Source organism: Colletotrichum fioriniae (assembly GCF_027942845.1).
Source record: "Colletotrichum fioriniae strain IMI 355084 chromosome Unknown scaffold_4, whole genome shotgun sequence".
NCBI classification, from domain to species: domain Eukaryota; kingdom Fungi; phylum Ascomycota; class Sordariomycetes; order Glomerellales; family Glomerellaceae; genus Colletotrichum; species Colletotrichum fioriniae.
In genome coordinates this window covers 650,671-665,098 of record NW_027076840.1, presented here as the reverse complement: position 1 = coordinate 665,098, position 14,428 = coordinate 650,671, and the positions used below count along the sequence as shown (strand labels likewise).

Sequence of the window (14,428 nt, the reverse complement as noted above, 5' to 3'; positions counted from 1 at the left end):
ATTTCTTTCAAGTACTGAGCAGATCCCTAACCGACATCCCCCGCCCAGCACCTCTCGCCGGATTTGCACCGGCACCAACAGCCCCGCTGCCACTCGCCTCCCCAACCGTCCCCCTCCGATCGCTATTCAGCATCAACAACGCAGCCGTCGCCTCGTGGTCCAGGTCGCGATCCCGCTGCGGCGCCAGCGCGGGACTCGTCAGCGCCGAAAGGCTGCCGTAACCGCCGACGCCGCCGCCGCTGTACGTCTGCGGCCCAAACGCGGGTGACGTCGTCGTCGACGTGCTGTAGCTGTAGCTGTTGTGGCGCTGGTGATCCGTCGAGACGGACGAGTAGGAGTCGTGGCGGTGCCTCGAGTCCTGCGGTGAGAGGGCGGGCGATACCGACGGCTGCTGGGAGCGAGAATGAGGAAGTTGCTGTTGTTGTGGTTGTTGTGAGTATTGCTGCTGCTGCTGCTGCTGCTGTTGCTGCTGTTGCTGCATGGGCGGAAATGTCGGCGACGGGGCCTCGGAGTCGGTCATCTCCACATCGTCCGGGTCTTCTTGGTATCGGGGCACGAATTGCGGGATCTGGCCCCACGGTTCGGCTCGGCCCCCGCCGCCGGAAGGCGTCTGCAGGCCGGACTCGGTGGGTGAACGGGCCTCGGAGGCGTCGCGTTGGGCTTTGAGCTTGGAAACGCAGTCTTCAAGGTACCTGACGTATTCGATTGATGCCTGAACCATTTCGTTATGATTAGCTTCTACCCGGATGAAAAATGAGTGGATTGCCCAACTGACCTGTAAGATTGCCAGCTTGTGCATTTCCCCGGTGCAAGCCGGAATCATGCCCTTGAGCACGGCAAACTCCTCATTCATTTTCGATCTCCGGCGCCTCTCAATCAAGCTGTGCGCCGTCTTCCTCGCAATCTTGCGTCCCGCTGCGCTTGTTGCTGACGGCGCCTTCTTCTTACCCTGTGCCGTGGAAGCGGAAGAAGAGGACCCATTCGCCGCCGCCGCCGTCGAGCCGGCCTTCCCTGGACCCGCAGCCCCGGACTTGGCACCGGCAGCCGCCGGCGGGGCATCCTTAGTAGCCTTGGCCTTAGCCTCGGCCTCGGCCTCGTTCTGCTGTTGAGCGCGCGGCTTCATCTGGATAATCTTGCGTGACCTAGTCGGCGGCGGCGGCAGCGCGAAGCTCTCGTTTGAGGAAGCAGCAGACGTCTTTTGGGCAGCCGAAGAGCGCCGGCGGGATTTCACCGTCTCGCTGGGCTGGACCGGGTACGGCTTGTTCGCGTTGACGTGGGGGGGCGAGATGGGCTGGAAGCTGTTGGTGTTGGTGCTGGAGTTGGCCGGCGACGTCCTCCTCGTGTCTTTCGGGGAGACCCTCGAGGCGTCCTGGACGATTGCTGGCGGTGGTAGTTCAAAGGATAGCTGGAGGGAGGCGAGGTCCTTGGAGCCATCTTGGCCTTTTATGTCCGTGGAGGACGCGGGCGTGGGTAATAATGTTGGACGCGGCATTGTGTATTGTGATGTGCGCGTGTACGTTGTGCGTGTGAGTTGTGAGTGAGACGAGATAATACGGGGAGAAAGACGACGAAAGGTATGAGGGTGACTCTGAGCGATTAACACGACCAGAGATTCCCCCAACTGGACAGAAGCTAGGTTGAGAACGGGAAGCCGAAGTTTGAGGGAAATTCTCGAGGCTCTACCGCTGAGGGACAAATTTGGTTGACGTCTGTTTTTGAGGCTGTGCCCGCGAGCAGAGACGACGGTTGGTGTAGCAGCACCAGAGCTGTTCTGGGCTTGGCGACAGATGCAGAAGCGCCCCGGTCGAAGCTAGGTGCCTACAAGAAGGGATGTAAATCCGATTCGCTGGCCAGGTTTAGACGAGAAACCGGGCACTCGAGAGTGAGAAAAGAGCACGCGAGTGTCGAACGCAGAGGTAGCTGGGGGCTTTCTCGTGGAAGAAGAAAAGGTTCGTGGGAGGATGTAGAATGGGAAGGGGAGAGGTTGAAGGCAGAGAGAGTAAAAGGTAATGAACTACAGGTACGGCGCACGACCACCACGACCTTGGACTGACTCTCACTTTTTTTTTCCTTCGCCATCCTTGGCCTTGTTCGTCCTTATTGTCTCTCGTGCGTGCCTGTCTGTCTCTCTATCTAACTACGAACCCCGGACCCGTGTATCTGTTCGTAGCTGGCAATCTGTTAAGGCACTCGCTCGCCTTAGATAGCCGTCAGCCTCTTAGCAGCCGTCTAGCCACCCACGCCCCCCCTCTGCCTCATAATGGCCGGGGAGGGTGGTCCTTCCTCCCGGCATAGTCAACAACCCTGATGGAAGTGAAGAGAGAGAGAGAGAGAGAGGGATGGGAGGGGTGATTTGCTCAACGAACTAGCTTGGAGGACTGAGGGCACGCGACATCCCCAAGCCCAGGAAAGAAAAGGGTCTCCCAAAGGGAAAATCCCCGTAAACACAAGCCGGGGGAGGTAACGCAAAGTGGACGCAAGAGATACATACAGCCTGGGGGAGAGAGAGAAAAGAATAAGACGAACGAAAAGGCCAAAGAGCAGAGAAAGAAGAAACGTTGTCCAATCAAGAGGGTGGACCTGGACTCCTGGGCGAGGAAACGGGCAGGAGAGGGCATCGAGGGTTCAAAGGTGCTGAGCCAATCAGAGGGCCGGATTCGAGCACATGGTGTTCCTGAATGGCAACTGAGCGATTCCTCCCCCCCCCAGCGCCAAGGCAAGCGCCCGCACGCAAGGTTCACTCACTCACACACTCCCCCTTCAGATTTCAGATGAGAATCAGAACCCTTCTCAAAGACGCACGAGCTCATACTTCTAGTGTAGAGATGCTGGCTGGTCAAATGAGATCGTCGGTAATTCTCTCCCACAGCTGCCAAGTCCATGCCTAACCTACCTACCTACGCTACTGTACAATCTGTGGATGTCTCTTGGTCCAAGGACAAGAGGCACGAGGGTAGGCGTTGTAGCGGGGGGATGTCTATGAAGCTTAGTTTCCGATGTTGACTGGGGGGTCGAATTGAGGAATCCAGAGAGAGGCACGAGACATGTGCTTGACATCCCGTTGGTCGAAAAGAAACTCACCGGCTCGGTCTTAGACGTTGAACGCCTTTCCCCAAACACTCCCAAAATGAGCCGCGTTTCCGTGTCACATACGAACGTGCCCGGAACCCGTGGAAATCCCACCTTCCCTTCCCTTCCCCCCCAGCCTCGCGTGCCTGGCAAAACGTGCCTCTTGTCTGTATCTGTCATTGATGGAGCTGCCTGTCCCAGTGTTTGAGGTTGATTCGTAGAGCTGAAAGGAGGGTTTGAGCCTACTCGACTCGTACACAGGCATACCGACACACACACACACACACACACACACACACACACACACACACACACACACACACACACACACACACACGACCTACCTTACCTACCTTGGGTAGGTATGCGGTACCGATGACGAACCGGGCCCCTGTCCTCTTGTAAAGTGAGCACGTGGGCAACTCTTTTCCTTCGAGTTGGCCCCTTCACGTCCTTTTTCACCTATACAACCGCGTGGATTCGTTCCTTCACTCGCACTCTGTCGATGGACCGACCTCTCTCACTCTGACTCCGGGCGCCTCGTCTCGTGTCGACCTGTCGCACTCATCGTAGAATATACCCAGTTCAACTCCCATACTCATACGAATTTCGATAAATTGCCTCAGCCTTTAACCAGAATAGTCATTTGCAGAAAAGAGGCCGCCTACTGCATCTTCTATGAGGGAAATTCCCCTCAAACGATGGAAAGCTACCTTACCTTGAGTTACCCTTACGGTCCCCTCTAGGTGAGCCGCATAGCCGTCAAACCAGGTCATGATCCGGATTACCTCTTTCTGTTCTTCTCTTCCTCCCGCGACCTGCCACTTCCATTCTCCATTCTCCTTCTGCTTCAGGTGTAGTGAGGTAGGTAAGCAGGCAAAGCCGCAAAAAACAGGGAAAATCGGGGACTTCGAAACTCTATAAAAGAGGAGCAATGGCTATTCTCCAAAACGCCAAACTCCAACTCGGGGCTAGCGGCCGGAAAACCAAACCCTTGACCCGCTGCATACATGGGGAGGGGGGGAGATCCAGCAAGAAGCTTGGTTCATGTCACCGCCTCCTCCACCTCCATCTTTTCGCAGCCTCCATCTTCTTGGATGATCTATATCTACATGCGCACGTGACAGTCACGAAGTATCTTGGACGTCTATGATGATGCGATCTTGAGTATTCCATTTTGGTAGCAAGGTAAACTAACTAGAGAGACTCAATGTTTTCATTTTAGATCGTAGAAAATGCTCATAAATGCTTCACTAATATCGTGATGGGTGTTTAAAAATAAAATAAAGACCAGATATCCCATGCCATCGCCCCAAAAATGACAAAGCCATAAAGAAACTCAGACACCATCACAACGTACAGCTCCTAGACCCCTCATCCTTTTTCATCATCTCCCGCAGCAACAATACCATGTTTAAACCTCGTTACTCGGGTACGCAACCTTGGTCGTAGCCGCAAACTCCTCCTTGATACTCCTCAAACTGACAAACCGACTCAGCAAGTTCTGGCTGCCCGCCTTGTCGTTCGTCCCGCTCGCCCGGCCGCCGCCAAACGGCTGCTGGCCCACCACGGCACCCGTGCTCTTGCAGTTGATGTAAAAGTTGCCCGCCGCGTTGCGCAGCTTCTCCTCCGCCACCACCACCGCCGCCCGGTCCTGCGCGAACACGGCGCCCGTGAGGCCGTACTCGCCCGTGCTGTCGATAAGCTCGCAAACGTTGGCAAAGGCGTCCGCCGGTGCCGAGGCGTCGTCGTAGGTGTGGATGACGAGCACGGGACCGAAGAGCTCGGTGCTTAGGAGCTTGTGGTTTGCGTTCGTGGTGTGGTAGATTGTCGGGTGCACAAAGTAGCCCTTTGATGAATCGTACTTGCCGCCCGCGACGAGCTCGAGAGACGAATCGTTCTTGGCAGCATCAATGACGCCCGAAAGCTTCTTGAACGAGGCGTCGTGGATGACGGGACCCATAAAGTTGCTGTGGTCCGTCGGGTCGCCAATCTTGATCCTGTTCACCTCGGCGACGAGGCCCTCCTTGAACTGCGGCCACAAAGATTTCGGCACGTAGGCCCTCGATGTGGCGCTGCACTTCTGGCCCTGGAACTCGAACGCGCCGCGGATGGTCTGCTTCACGGCGTTGTAGACGTCGGCACTCGGGTGGATGAGGTGGAAGTTCTTGCCGCCCGTCTCACCGACGATGCGCGGGTACGATGCGTACCGGCCCTCGGCGACGCCCTGTCCGATGGCGCCGTACAACTTGCGGAAGATGGCGGTACTGCCCGTGTAGTGGAGGGATGCGAATTTCTTATGCGATAGCACCTGGTTGGTAATCGCCTCGGGATTACCGGGCACGAACTGGATAACGTCGCGGGGCAGGCCGGCCTCGAGGAGGATGTTGTAGACGAGCCAGTTGGAGGCAATGGCAAAGTCGCTCGGCTTCCAGACGACGACGTTGCCGAGCAGCGCGGGGGCGCCGGGGAGGTTACCGGCGATGGCGGTAAAGTTAAAGGGGCTCACGGCGTAGACGAAGCCCTCGAGGGCTCTGTACTCGACACGGTTCCAGACGCCGGGGCTGTTGTGCTGCGGCTGCTGGGCGTAGAGCTCCTCGGCATACTGGACGTTGAAGCGCAGGAAGTCGGCCAGCTCGGCCGCGGCGTCGATCTCGGCCTGCCATGCATTCTTGCCCTGGCCGATCATGGTGGCGGCCATGATGTCGTAGCGGTATTTGGTGGCGATCAGGTCGGCGGCCTTGAGGAAAATGGCGGCGCGGTCGGCAAATGGGAGTGATTCCCAGGCGGGCTTGGCTGCGAGGGCCGAGTCGATTGCCTTGGTGACGTCGGAGGGAGAGGCCTGATGGTATGTTGCTACTGTGGTGTTGTGGTCGGCGGGGTTGACCTGCTTTCCAGTGTTGCCCGTCAAGATCTAAGGGGTTTTATTAGCTATACACGGTCGAAAATTGGGAGCTGTGGAGATGTGTAGGCTTGACTTACCTCCTTACCGCCAACAACAATTGGCACCTCCAGAGGCAACTTGCTCTGAAGGGTCTTTACTGCGGCATCCAAGCCTTCGCGCTGAGCGGAGCCCTTGGCATAGTGGTGCTGTGGTGATTGTCAGTCAACTGCCTCCTCACCAAGCTCCCTCCCCAAGTTTCATCCGGCGTGTAAGGTAACCTACGTTGGGCTCGTTAGAGATCTTGGGGATCTTAAAGGCAGCAAACGTCGCCATTCTGGTGGATGTCCTCGTCGCAGGAGCGGACAAGCGTGTTGTGAGTCTGGTGCTCGGAACTGCAGAGACGCTGCGTCCAAGGGATGTGATGCGGGAAGAGCTTCGAAGCTGGGAGTTGAGAAGCCCAGTTGCTCGTGTGGACGCCATGATGGGCAGATATGACAGCTTTGCGCTGTGCTGTGCTGTGCTGTGCTGTGCTGTGCTGTACGAACTGTCTTCTCTATCGGATTGGACGGGCAGGAAAGTGAGGCACGCAGACACACAGAATGAAGTGATGAGCGTAGCGATGTGTTGTATGGGTGATGGGCAATTGGTTCGCAGAAGACGGGGAGCAGGTGACACTCGGGGAAAGAAGAGACAAACGGCGAACCGACTGGCTATTAAGTTTTTTGTAACGTCAGGAAACGTAATAGGAAAAGAATTTTTGGACGAGTCGTGAGACACGGAAATTGTTCCCTGCCACTCTGCCTACAGATATTGTACCTTCCCAGCAACCACCGGGCACCGGGCACCTGCCACCGCGAACGTCGGGTGGGCGCGGGTTAAGAATGCGACGAAGCTCGCGCGGGCGGAGAGCTTGTGAGGGGCTGCGGGGGCCTTGGAGGTAGGTAGTGAAATCGGGGGTCCCGGTGTCGCTTTGCTACCGATAAGCATGTCACGACCACGACCAGCTGCCTATCGCAACCTCGAACAGCTTTGCGGGGAAGACGTACAGCCAATCACAACTGCCAATTGTACACCCTGACCTTGAATTTTTGGGGTCGAGATAGCAGTGCCGCAGCGGAGTTGATCGGCTCAGTGGGCCCGAATAGATAGAGGCAATCAGCTCTCCCGATCCCGACGTCCCAAAGTCGGCATCGGATGGCTGTTCCGACATGGAGACATGTCGTGTACCTGTGTCCTACTCGGACCCCAAGGCTTACAGAGACGAATTACACCTCCACGATTTGCAAAGAACACTTTGCAATACAGATATCAACCTGACGGCTCCGTAGTCGGACAAGCCCTCTTCATTATTACTTGGTCATTTGAGATTAGGAACGAATAAGAGTATCAAAACACAGCAAAGGTTGAGCTCCCCCAGATGCACCCGCAATATTGTACATCCGTCTTCTCCCTTTCCTTTGAGCTCCTTCGCCCCATGGGTATAGCGTAACGTAATGCAACCAACAACGCATCGGATGATGTCTCCGACAACCAATGCAACAATGCTAGCCAACGTCGAGCGTCGATCATCAACCATCTCTTCCCTTCACCACCTTGAAGTCTGAACAGAGCCTCTTTACTCGCCCTGTCCATTCTGCCGCTCCTGTGCAGGGAAGGGCTCAACCGGCACCGGCTGGCTGGTGTACTTGAGCTGGGGAACAGTAACACCGTAACCCTCGGTGAGACCCTCACGGTTGTGCTGATCAATCTCGACGCGGATGCAAATGTCCAAGCTACCATCGTTGCCGGTGCCGTGCTGCTTTCCGGCTGCCTTGTGCTTGGATCCCGATTCCACTTCGCCAACGTGGAGGAAATCGTGCCCGCCCTTGCCGGAAATCACTGATCGCGTATCACCGTTCGTCGGCGCAGCCAGTCCATTGTTGGGCGAGTTCTCCGTCAAGATGGCAAAGTTACGACTTGGCATAGTCACATGGTTGGAGTTGGACGTCTTGCTCGAATCGCCGGGGTCCTTGTCAAAGAACTTAAGCAGCGTCTCGTCCGTATCGTGGTTCAGGTGATGGATCTTGTTTCTCCTGGCCAGCAGGTTGGCAATCGCTGCTGGCGGTGGCTTGTTGGTAATGGCAGAAGAGACCACATTGGCCATGTAGCGGTGGTCATTCTCCGAGGCAATGTTCAACTTAGGATGCGAGTAGAACCGGCCCATAGCCGCCAAGTGCACATCGCCGCCCAAGATGGTGATACGGACTGAGAACTCTGATGAGATGGCCTGAAGCCTCTCAACGAGAGCGTTGCGCTCCTTCTTGTGAGTTCTCGCCGTGTAGTGGTCGTCAAGGTCGTCGAGCAAATCGACGCTGCCGTCAAAGTGGTTGAAAACACCACCAGCTGGTCTTGTCAGCAAGCCAAGACTCATCCTGTCTTTTCATTGTACACTTACCAAGACCGAACCTTCGGTTCAAGAACTTCACCGGACCCATAATGGGACTGCGGAAGACGTTTTCAAGCCATGTCAGGCGCTGAGAAGCAGTCAGTTTCTGCACAGACACCTCATAGGCCACCGTTACTTACAGGGTACGCAATTGGGATTCCCAGCAGAAGGATCAAGTGCTTGAACGGGCGTCCAGACTCCTGAGCGCCCTTGAGCTCTTGTCTGAGGCGACTGAAAATCAAGTCATAAGTCTCTGGGTAGTTGATTTGATGGCGTGTACGCTGTGAGACGTAATTAGTCTTGTGCCTTTACAGTATGGGTTTCTCAGTATTCTCACCTCAGTTCGAGCATCAATACCTAGGAAGGCAATACGCGCGCCAAGCCGGGCGAACATGTTATGTGAGTGTTCCGCGACATAAGGCTGGGGTTCTGGTTAGCTGTGTTTTCAGTGAGAGTTTACACCAATTACTTACACCAGGCTGCTTGCCAACAATGTAGCTGGGATCCGACTTGGCCGGCGCAACGTAGGTATCCATGAGTTGGTTGGGGTCAAGTCCTTGGCCCTCGGCCGTTGTGGTATGATCTGTCCGTGGATTAGCCCGAATTCCTTCGCCATCGACTAGAAACGTACCCGAGGTGTAGGTGGACGGTGGTGGAGGGAGGTGATGCTGGAAAAGCATGTAGTACTTGTGGGCAGTTCCACCAATACCCCTGAATACATCGCATCGCATGAATTCGTCAACGTAGGAGCCGAATCCGTCAATGATCTAGGTTGGTCTGGTCAGAACATGGATCACTGCGTTGTATTTGAGCTTCAACATACATCATGATCATCCCAGATGTTGAGCTGCGCAATCTGGCCATTGGCAGTCGCAAACGGCTCCGTAGAGTACCTGTTCACAATGTTAGCTCTCGGACATCCCCAATTCCGCCCCCTAGCCATGCACATACCAACGGATGTAGTTCTTCAGGTAGTAATCGTCACAAGCCTGACGAAGCTTCTCGGGGAAGGGGAAGTGTCTGCGCTTCTTGGGGTTCGAAATCTCAGTCCATTCGCGCAGAGGTCCGTCGACTCGAATTCCGTCGTTATAGATCTGGTCACCTCCTCCGAGCCTATGCGCAAGTCAGAAAAGCAGCCTCGTACCAAGCAGGCCGAGACATTGGACTCACATGACGTGGAATGGTCGCTCCTTGTGGTGTCGGTTCACATCGTTCCACAAGGCGGGGCCGCTCCAGGCGTCTTCGTCAGTGCCCACACTGAATCCGTTGCAGGAGTGGAACATGATACGCATAGACTCGTTGATGGCCGGGACGAAGAAGTGGTAGCGATCAGGCCTGATGTTGCCAGCCGAGAATCGCATATCGGGGATCGAGTACTCCCACTTGGCCTCCGCTTGGCTGAGTGGGAGTGACAGGTCAAAGGCCCAGAAAGTGTTGCGGGGGTCAGAGTAGAGACATTGGCCCTGAGTCTCTGAGCCATTCGTGCCCGCGCCATTGGCTGCGCCGGAATACTCGCCGTTGATAGCACCGTTGGAACCGTTGACACCGTTGACACCGTTCGTCTCGGCTGGGGCGTGCTGGCCATTTACGGCATTCGCAGGGCGCAGAACCAAGTGCGGTGCGAAGCTCTGACTCTTACCACCGCCCTTTGTGACGATCAAGACGCTTCCGTACCAATTGTTCTCGTCCATCCTGCGGTAGTTGAGCAGCGGTCCGCAGATGATCTCCCGGCCGTCGGGGGCATCTTGCTCTTCGGCGTGGGTCGCCGTCGCGCGAGGTTCCTCCTGGCCAGCGGCCTCGCCAGCAGCGACCATGATGGGCTTGAAGTTGGGCGGAGCATTGGGGTTTTCGGGCTCGACGCGGTCGCGGTTCAGAAAGTCGGCCAGGTCGTTGGTAGTTCCTCGTTCTTGGGGGTCGCGGGGTTGTGCGTGGCTGTGGGCACCGGCGGCATGGCGGAGGAAAGCTGAGCTCTCCTGGTGACGCCATCTGTTGGCCGAGGCATGGGGGTTGTGCTCGATATCATCGAGGGCTTCTCCGTGGGGGTGTGAAGCCATGTCTGCGATTCTACGATCAAGTTGTGATTTTGGTTTCGTCTTTGTCTGTGAGCAGAACAGAACAGTTAGACTGTGGAAAAAAGAATCACAAAGTATATATCCCTGGGCAACGGTGGCTCCTCACAATGTCTCAGCGCAAATGAGACTGGCAGGGTCCAATTTGCGCGCGCGGGTCAGCTCCTAAGATGCCCAAAGGGTCTCAAGATTTGTTGTTTTGCGAACTGAGAGCTCCGAAGGGAGGGGGTATCAATGGCTGGGTATCTGGTATTCCGACGCCAAACAGAGACGATAGCAAAAAGGGAACCTTGAGGAGAAGGGGGAAAGTGAAAGATGGGAAAGGGGAAAAGCAGGAAGATTAAACGGAGAGAGGGTATTGTCAAATCCCACCACAAATCGCACGAGAAAAGTGTGTTGTGTTGGATTGGATGCGCTGCTGGGCCAAGGTAGGTAGCGCAGAGTGACGCGAGCTAGGAATTAAAGTGGCAGGGATTGTCGGCGGTGGTGGGGAGAGTCCACTACGCAACCGCTGTGGGCAACGTCCTGGTCTTAGGTGAGGTGCTGCGCTACAGCTGGAAATTCGAGCTAGGGAGGTCCGGGTGCGGTATGAAGCCGCCCAGGCTGCCCTGTCCGTTCGTGCTGCGAGCTGCAGCAGGGTGAGAGGTGGACCGGGGGCCGGTTTCTAGGGGTGAACCTGGGACGGACAGTACAGTCGGACTGGGTCCAAGGAGAGGCCGTCATGGAATTTTGCGACACTCTGGGACAGACTCACTCGATAGAGAAGGACACTTGGTGATGGTGGTCTTGGTGGTGCTGTTAGTGGTGTTGTACGAGTGCCGGTATCTTTTGTTGTGGCGATGGCCAACTCTCTGGCCGTCATCGACAAGTTTTCGCCCCCCAAGCACAATGCCATAGGGTATTGACATCTCATTTACCAGGTAAGTGTGGTAAAGTAGGTACCTTTGAAGGCGGCCTCCGAAATTCCCTTGGGTTTGTATCCCTCGAATTGAAGAGGCCAGCGCCAGGAGGACCGGGCCTTTACCTCAGTCCAGGTCCGCAGTCCTTGCTGCAGCAAATCAATCCACCTGACTCCATGCAGAGAGACATGCAGTATGCTAATAGCTAATTACTGTGTAAGAACCAGGTCCGAGGTCTTTCCATCCGATCCTATTCGTGTGTGAGTATCCGTAATAATACGCGTAGGCCACCTTGCTCTGCATCAAACTATAGGTAGGTAGCTTCCTGCTGCCGCAAAAAAGTAAGCAACGACCCGTCTCCTGCTATTGGTTTTTGAGGCTTATCGGTTGGCAACGTGTTGACGTTCCATCATCCGTATGCGCCCTCCTCCTCCTCCTCCTCCTCCTCCTCCTCCTCCTCCTTTCTCCCTCACTCATTCCTCACCTCAAGTTGATTGAAAGTGTACCTTGCGTTTGCCTTAGTTTTTGGGATGAGGCGAGGGCCGTGAGTCGTCGGTGACAGCCAGACAGCGTTGGAGCGTTGGAGCGTTGTAGTGTGTGGACGGGCGTTTCCCCAATCTCTCAGCTGCCAAGGTCAAGGTCCTCGTCAGCGATCTGTTTGCCGGCGCGTGTGCGTCTCTGGGGGGCCTTTGGGGTTGGGATGACAATGGTGTTAAGTGGCCAGAGCTCCCACAAACGGCCCATGGGCCATGGCCCATATCAGACCAGCTCGCATTGGGCAAACACGCCGGTTCCATGCTTGCAGGGCAATTCCCGGGCAAAGAAGCCAAAAGGCACCACTCACGCGGCGCACAATGTAACGCCGACTCTGGCAATGGCTCTTTGTGTTTTTGTCTTCCTCCAAAAGTCGTCCGCAGTGCGTATGGATCAAGAATAAATGTGCGCTAAGTGGGATAACCGATTCAAGAGGTAAGATTTAGCGGCATGCAAGGAAGGGCGCCGGTATGGGAGGCCTGCGAAGAAGGACGGGTCGACCGGTCAATGAGTCGATTAAGGGTTAAACCGTAACCATAATCGAAAATGTGCCGCGGCAAGCTGCAGCCGCTAAGGATAAGGTAGAGGAGAGATGCTGCAGGAGACTGGGCTGGCTGAAGCTGGATTAGAGTGAGACTCGAGTCGAGTTGTGGTGTTGTGGTGTTGTGGTTTGGGTGCCACGGGCATGTTGATTGATACGCCCAAAGTGGCCTGGTCTGGCGGGTTGAGATTGACACCTACGTCAGGACTTGTGGTCCTTTGGAAATTGAAACAGGAATGCCCCCACAGGGGCCAAGGCTGAAATAGCCCACTCCGGGTCCCTCCCATCCTTGCTTTTTAACTTCTTAGTCCATGTTATCCCTGTTCTCCGCTGCAGCTCTTGGCCCCCGGTCTTGGTCTGCGGACTCGGCGTGCTTTTTGGCTTATGCCACATCCCGTACAAACGGATTGCCGTTGCCGGTTGTCTCCTTGGCGGCCCGGCATCTCTTTTCTCTGTTGCGTTGTATGTATTCTATTCGCAGCTGCCCTACGCCGGTGCTCGCACTTGACACCGCTCCGAGTCCGGACAAGAGCCACCGACGGCACCAAGCTCCCCACCATCCGACCGGCTACGGTCTTAGGCCCGGCCTAGTGGATCCCGTATTCGTTACATCGGAGCCGGCGAAACACATCGCAATCAAACAGAGGGCCAGAACTAGACGCAATGGCACCACCTGTCATCAAACATTTGCTGAGTTGTGACCACCTCATACTGAGAAAAAGAGGGGTGATAGCTGAGATTGTTGAGCCTCTTGTGCCTTCAAAGCTGATAAACAAAGTGTGAACAAGAGACATCCCATTATTCTTGGTTCCCATGAGGCTCGGCAACCTCAGAAATTTCTAAACCGATGTTCTTGGGCTTCCCGTGGAACCCAGCCATTCTATAGTCGATAATGAGGTTTCCAAAGTCGGCTAAAGAATGATTGGTTTCGCGCTGAGATCATATTTGATTCTACCACGCAGACTGGCCTTCCCACAAATCGCGAGGACAATAGACGCTCCTCAATGCCTACCAAGGTATAGGCGGATCATAAGCAGTATTCAAATAGCGTGTAGGACGACCTCCACAGGTACATGTACGGAAGTATCTACCCTTATCCTTACACCGATATTTATAGTCGATATGGGGCAATCAAATCGTTCTATTACCTGCTTGCCCTTACCTCTTGGTCGACTCCTCTATATTTGGTGGAAAGCGGGCGTTCCATGTCGCTCTATCTAGAGGCAAGCGACGTGTGTACTTGAGGGCGGGACATCTGCCGACTCGTGAGAAGGCCACATCTCTTTCAAAGCCAGCAAGGCGAACTTGTCCAGTTTTGTGGAATATTCAGAGACAGTTACAGGGTCCTTCCATGCTGCGAAATAAGATATCATATGGGGGGGGGGGGGGGGGGGGGGTGAGGATCGAGTTTCAATGGCTTGAAGGGCTGACTTGAGAAAGCTCGAGCTTTCAAGGATGACTTCCGAATACCATGCAGACAACCCAACATCATGACAGCAGGGCTACGCCATAAAGCCGTTCCGTCACGCAATGTAGTCATGTCGACAAGACAAGCTGGTCCTATGGCACTTTAGATGAGTTGTTGTGACAGGCTGGGCGGCATAACGCGAGTTTCGGAGTGTGTTTGATCAAGCACCGCGACTTTGGTGACTGCGAATGATTCAGCGTGACTCTTAGGTTGCCACTCACCGGTTTAGCTGAGGTTGAAGAGTGACATAGAGAAACACTACGTTCGGTCCGTGGTCATGTCTAGATTGACCCTGAGTGTAGGAAGAGAGTCATTCCAGTAATCACTTCTGATATAAACTTGCTTCCAAACAGCCACAACCTCCATTGGAAACCCAATTCTTGTACTGAACTTCATGCCCATCCTCCGAGTCAGTATGTATTGGAAATCCGACGTTCAGCACTTTTCTACCAATGCCACTCCGGTCGCTATTCTCTCAGCGACGGGGGAACGTGTAGAATGGCATTCTCTTATTCATCCTTGACTTAGGAAGGTCACCA

General features: G+C 55.1%; 3 protein-coding genes across 3 annotated transcripts; all 3 read right to left on the bottom strand.

The window, feature by feature from the left end:
* Nucleotides 1-7: 7 nt before the first annotated feature.
* N0V96_004021 (uncharacterized protein) lies at nt 8-1,492 on the bottom strand (the record flags this gene model as incomplete). The annotated part of the gene is made up of 1 exon (XM_065756999.1): nt 8-1,492. The coding sequence occupies one exon, from the start codon at nt 1,490-1,492 to the stop codon at nt 8-10; it is 1,485 nt and encodes a 494-aa protein (XP_065614212.1).
* A 2,991-nt stretch (nt 1,493-4,483) lies between these two features.
* On the bottom strand, nt 4,484-6,286 carry PUT2_2 (1-pyrroline-5-carboxylate dehydrogenase; the record flags this gene model as incomplete). The annotated part of the gene is made up of 3 exons (XM_053188088.2): nt 4,484-5,983; nt 6,052-6,159; nt 6,236-6,286. The coding sequence occupies 3 exons, from the start codon at nt 6,284-6,286 to the stop codon at nt 4,484-4,486; spliced, it is 1,659 nt and encodes a 552-aa protein (XP_053054050.2).
* Nucleotides 6,287-7,568: 1,282 nt separating this feature from the next.
* On the bottom strand, nt 7,569-10,432 carry N0V96_004019 (uncharacterized protein; the record flags this gene model as incomplete). Its single annotated transcript, XM_053188087.1, has 9 exons — nt 7,569-8,335; nt 8,388-8,466; nt 8,519-8,659; nt 8,716-8,799; nt 8,852-8,961; nt 9,010-9,145; nt 9,202-9,271; nt 9,330-9,491; nt 9,549-10,432. The coding sequence occupies 9 exons, from the start codon at nt 10,430-10,432 to the stop codon at nt 7,569-7,571; spliced, it is 2,433 nt and encodes an 810-aa protein (XP_053054049.1).
* Between the last annotated feature and the right edge of the window lie 3,996 nt (nt 10,433-14,428).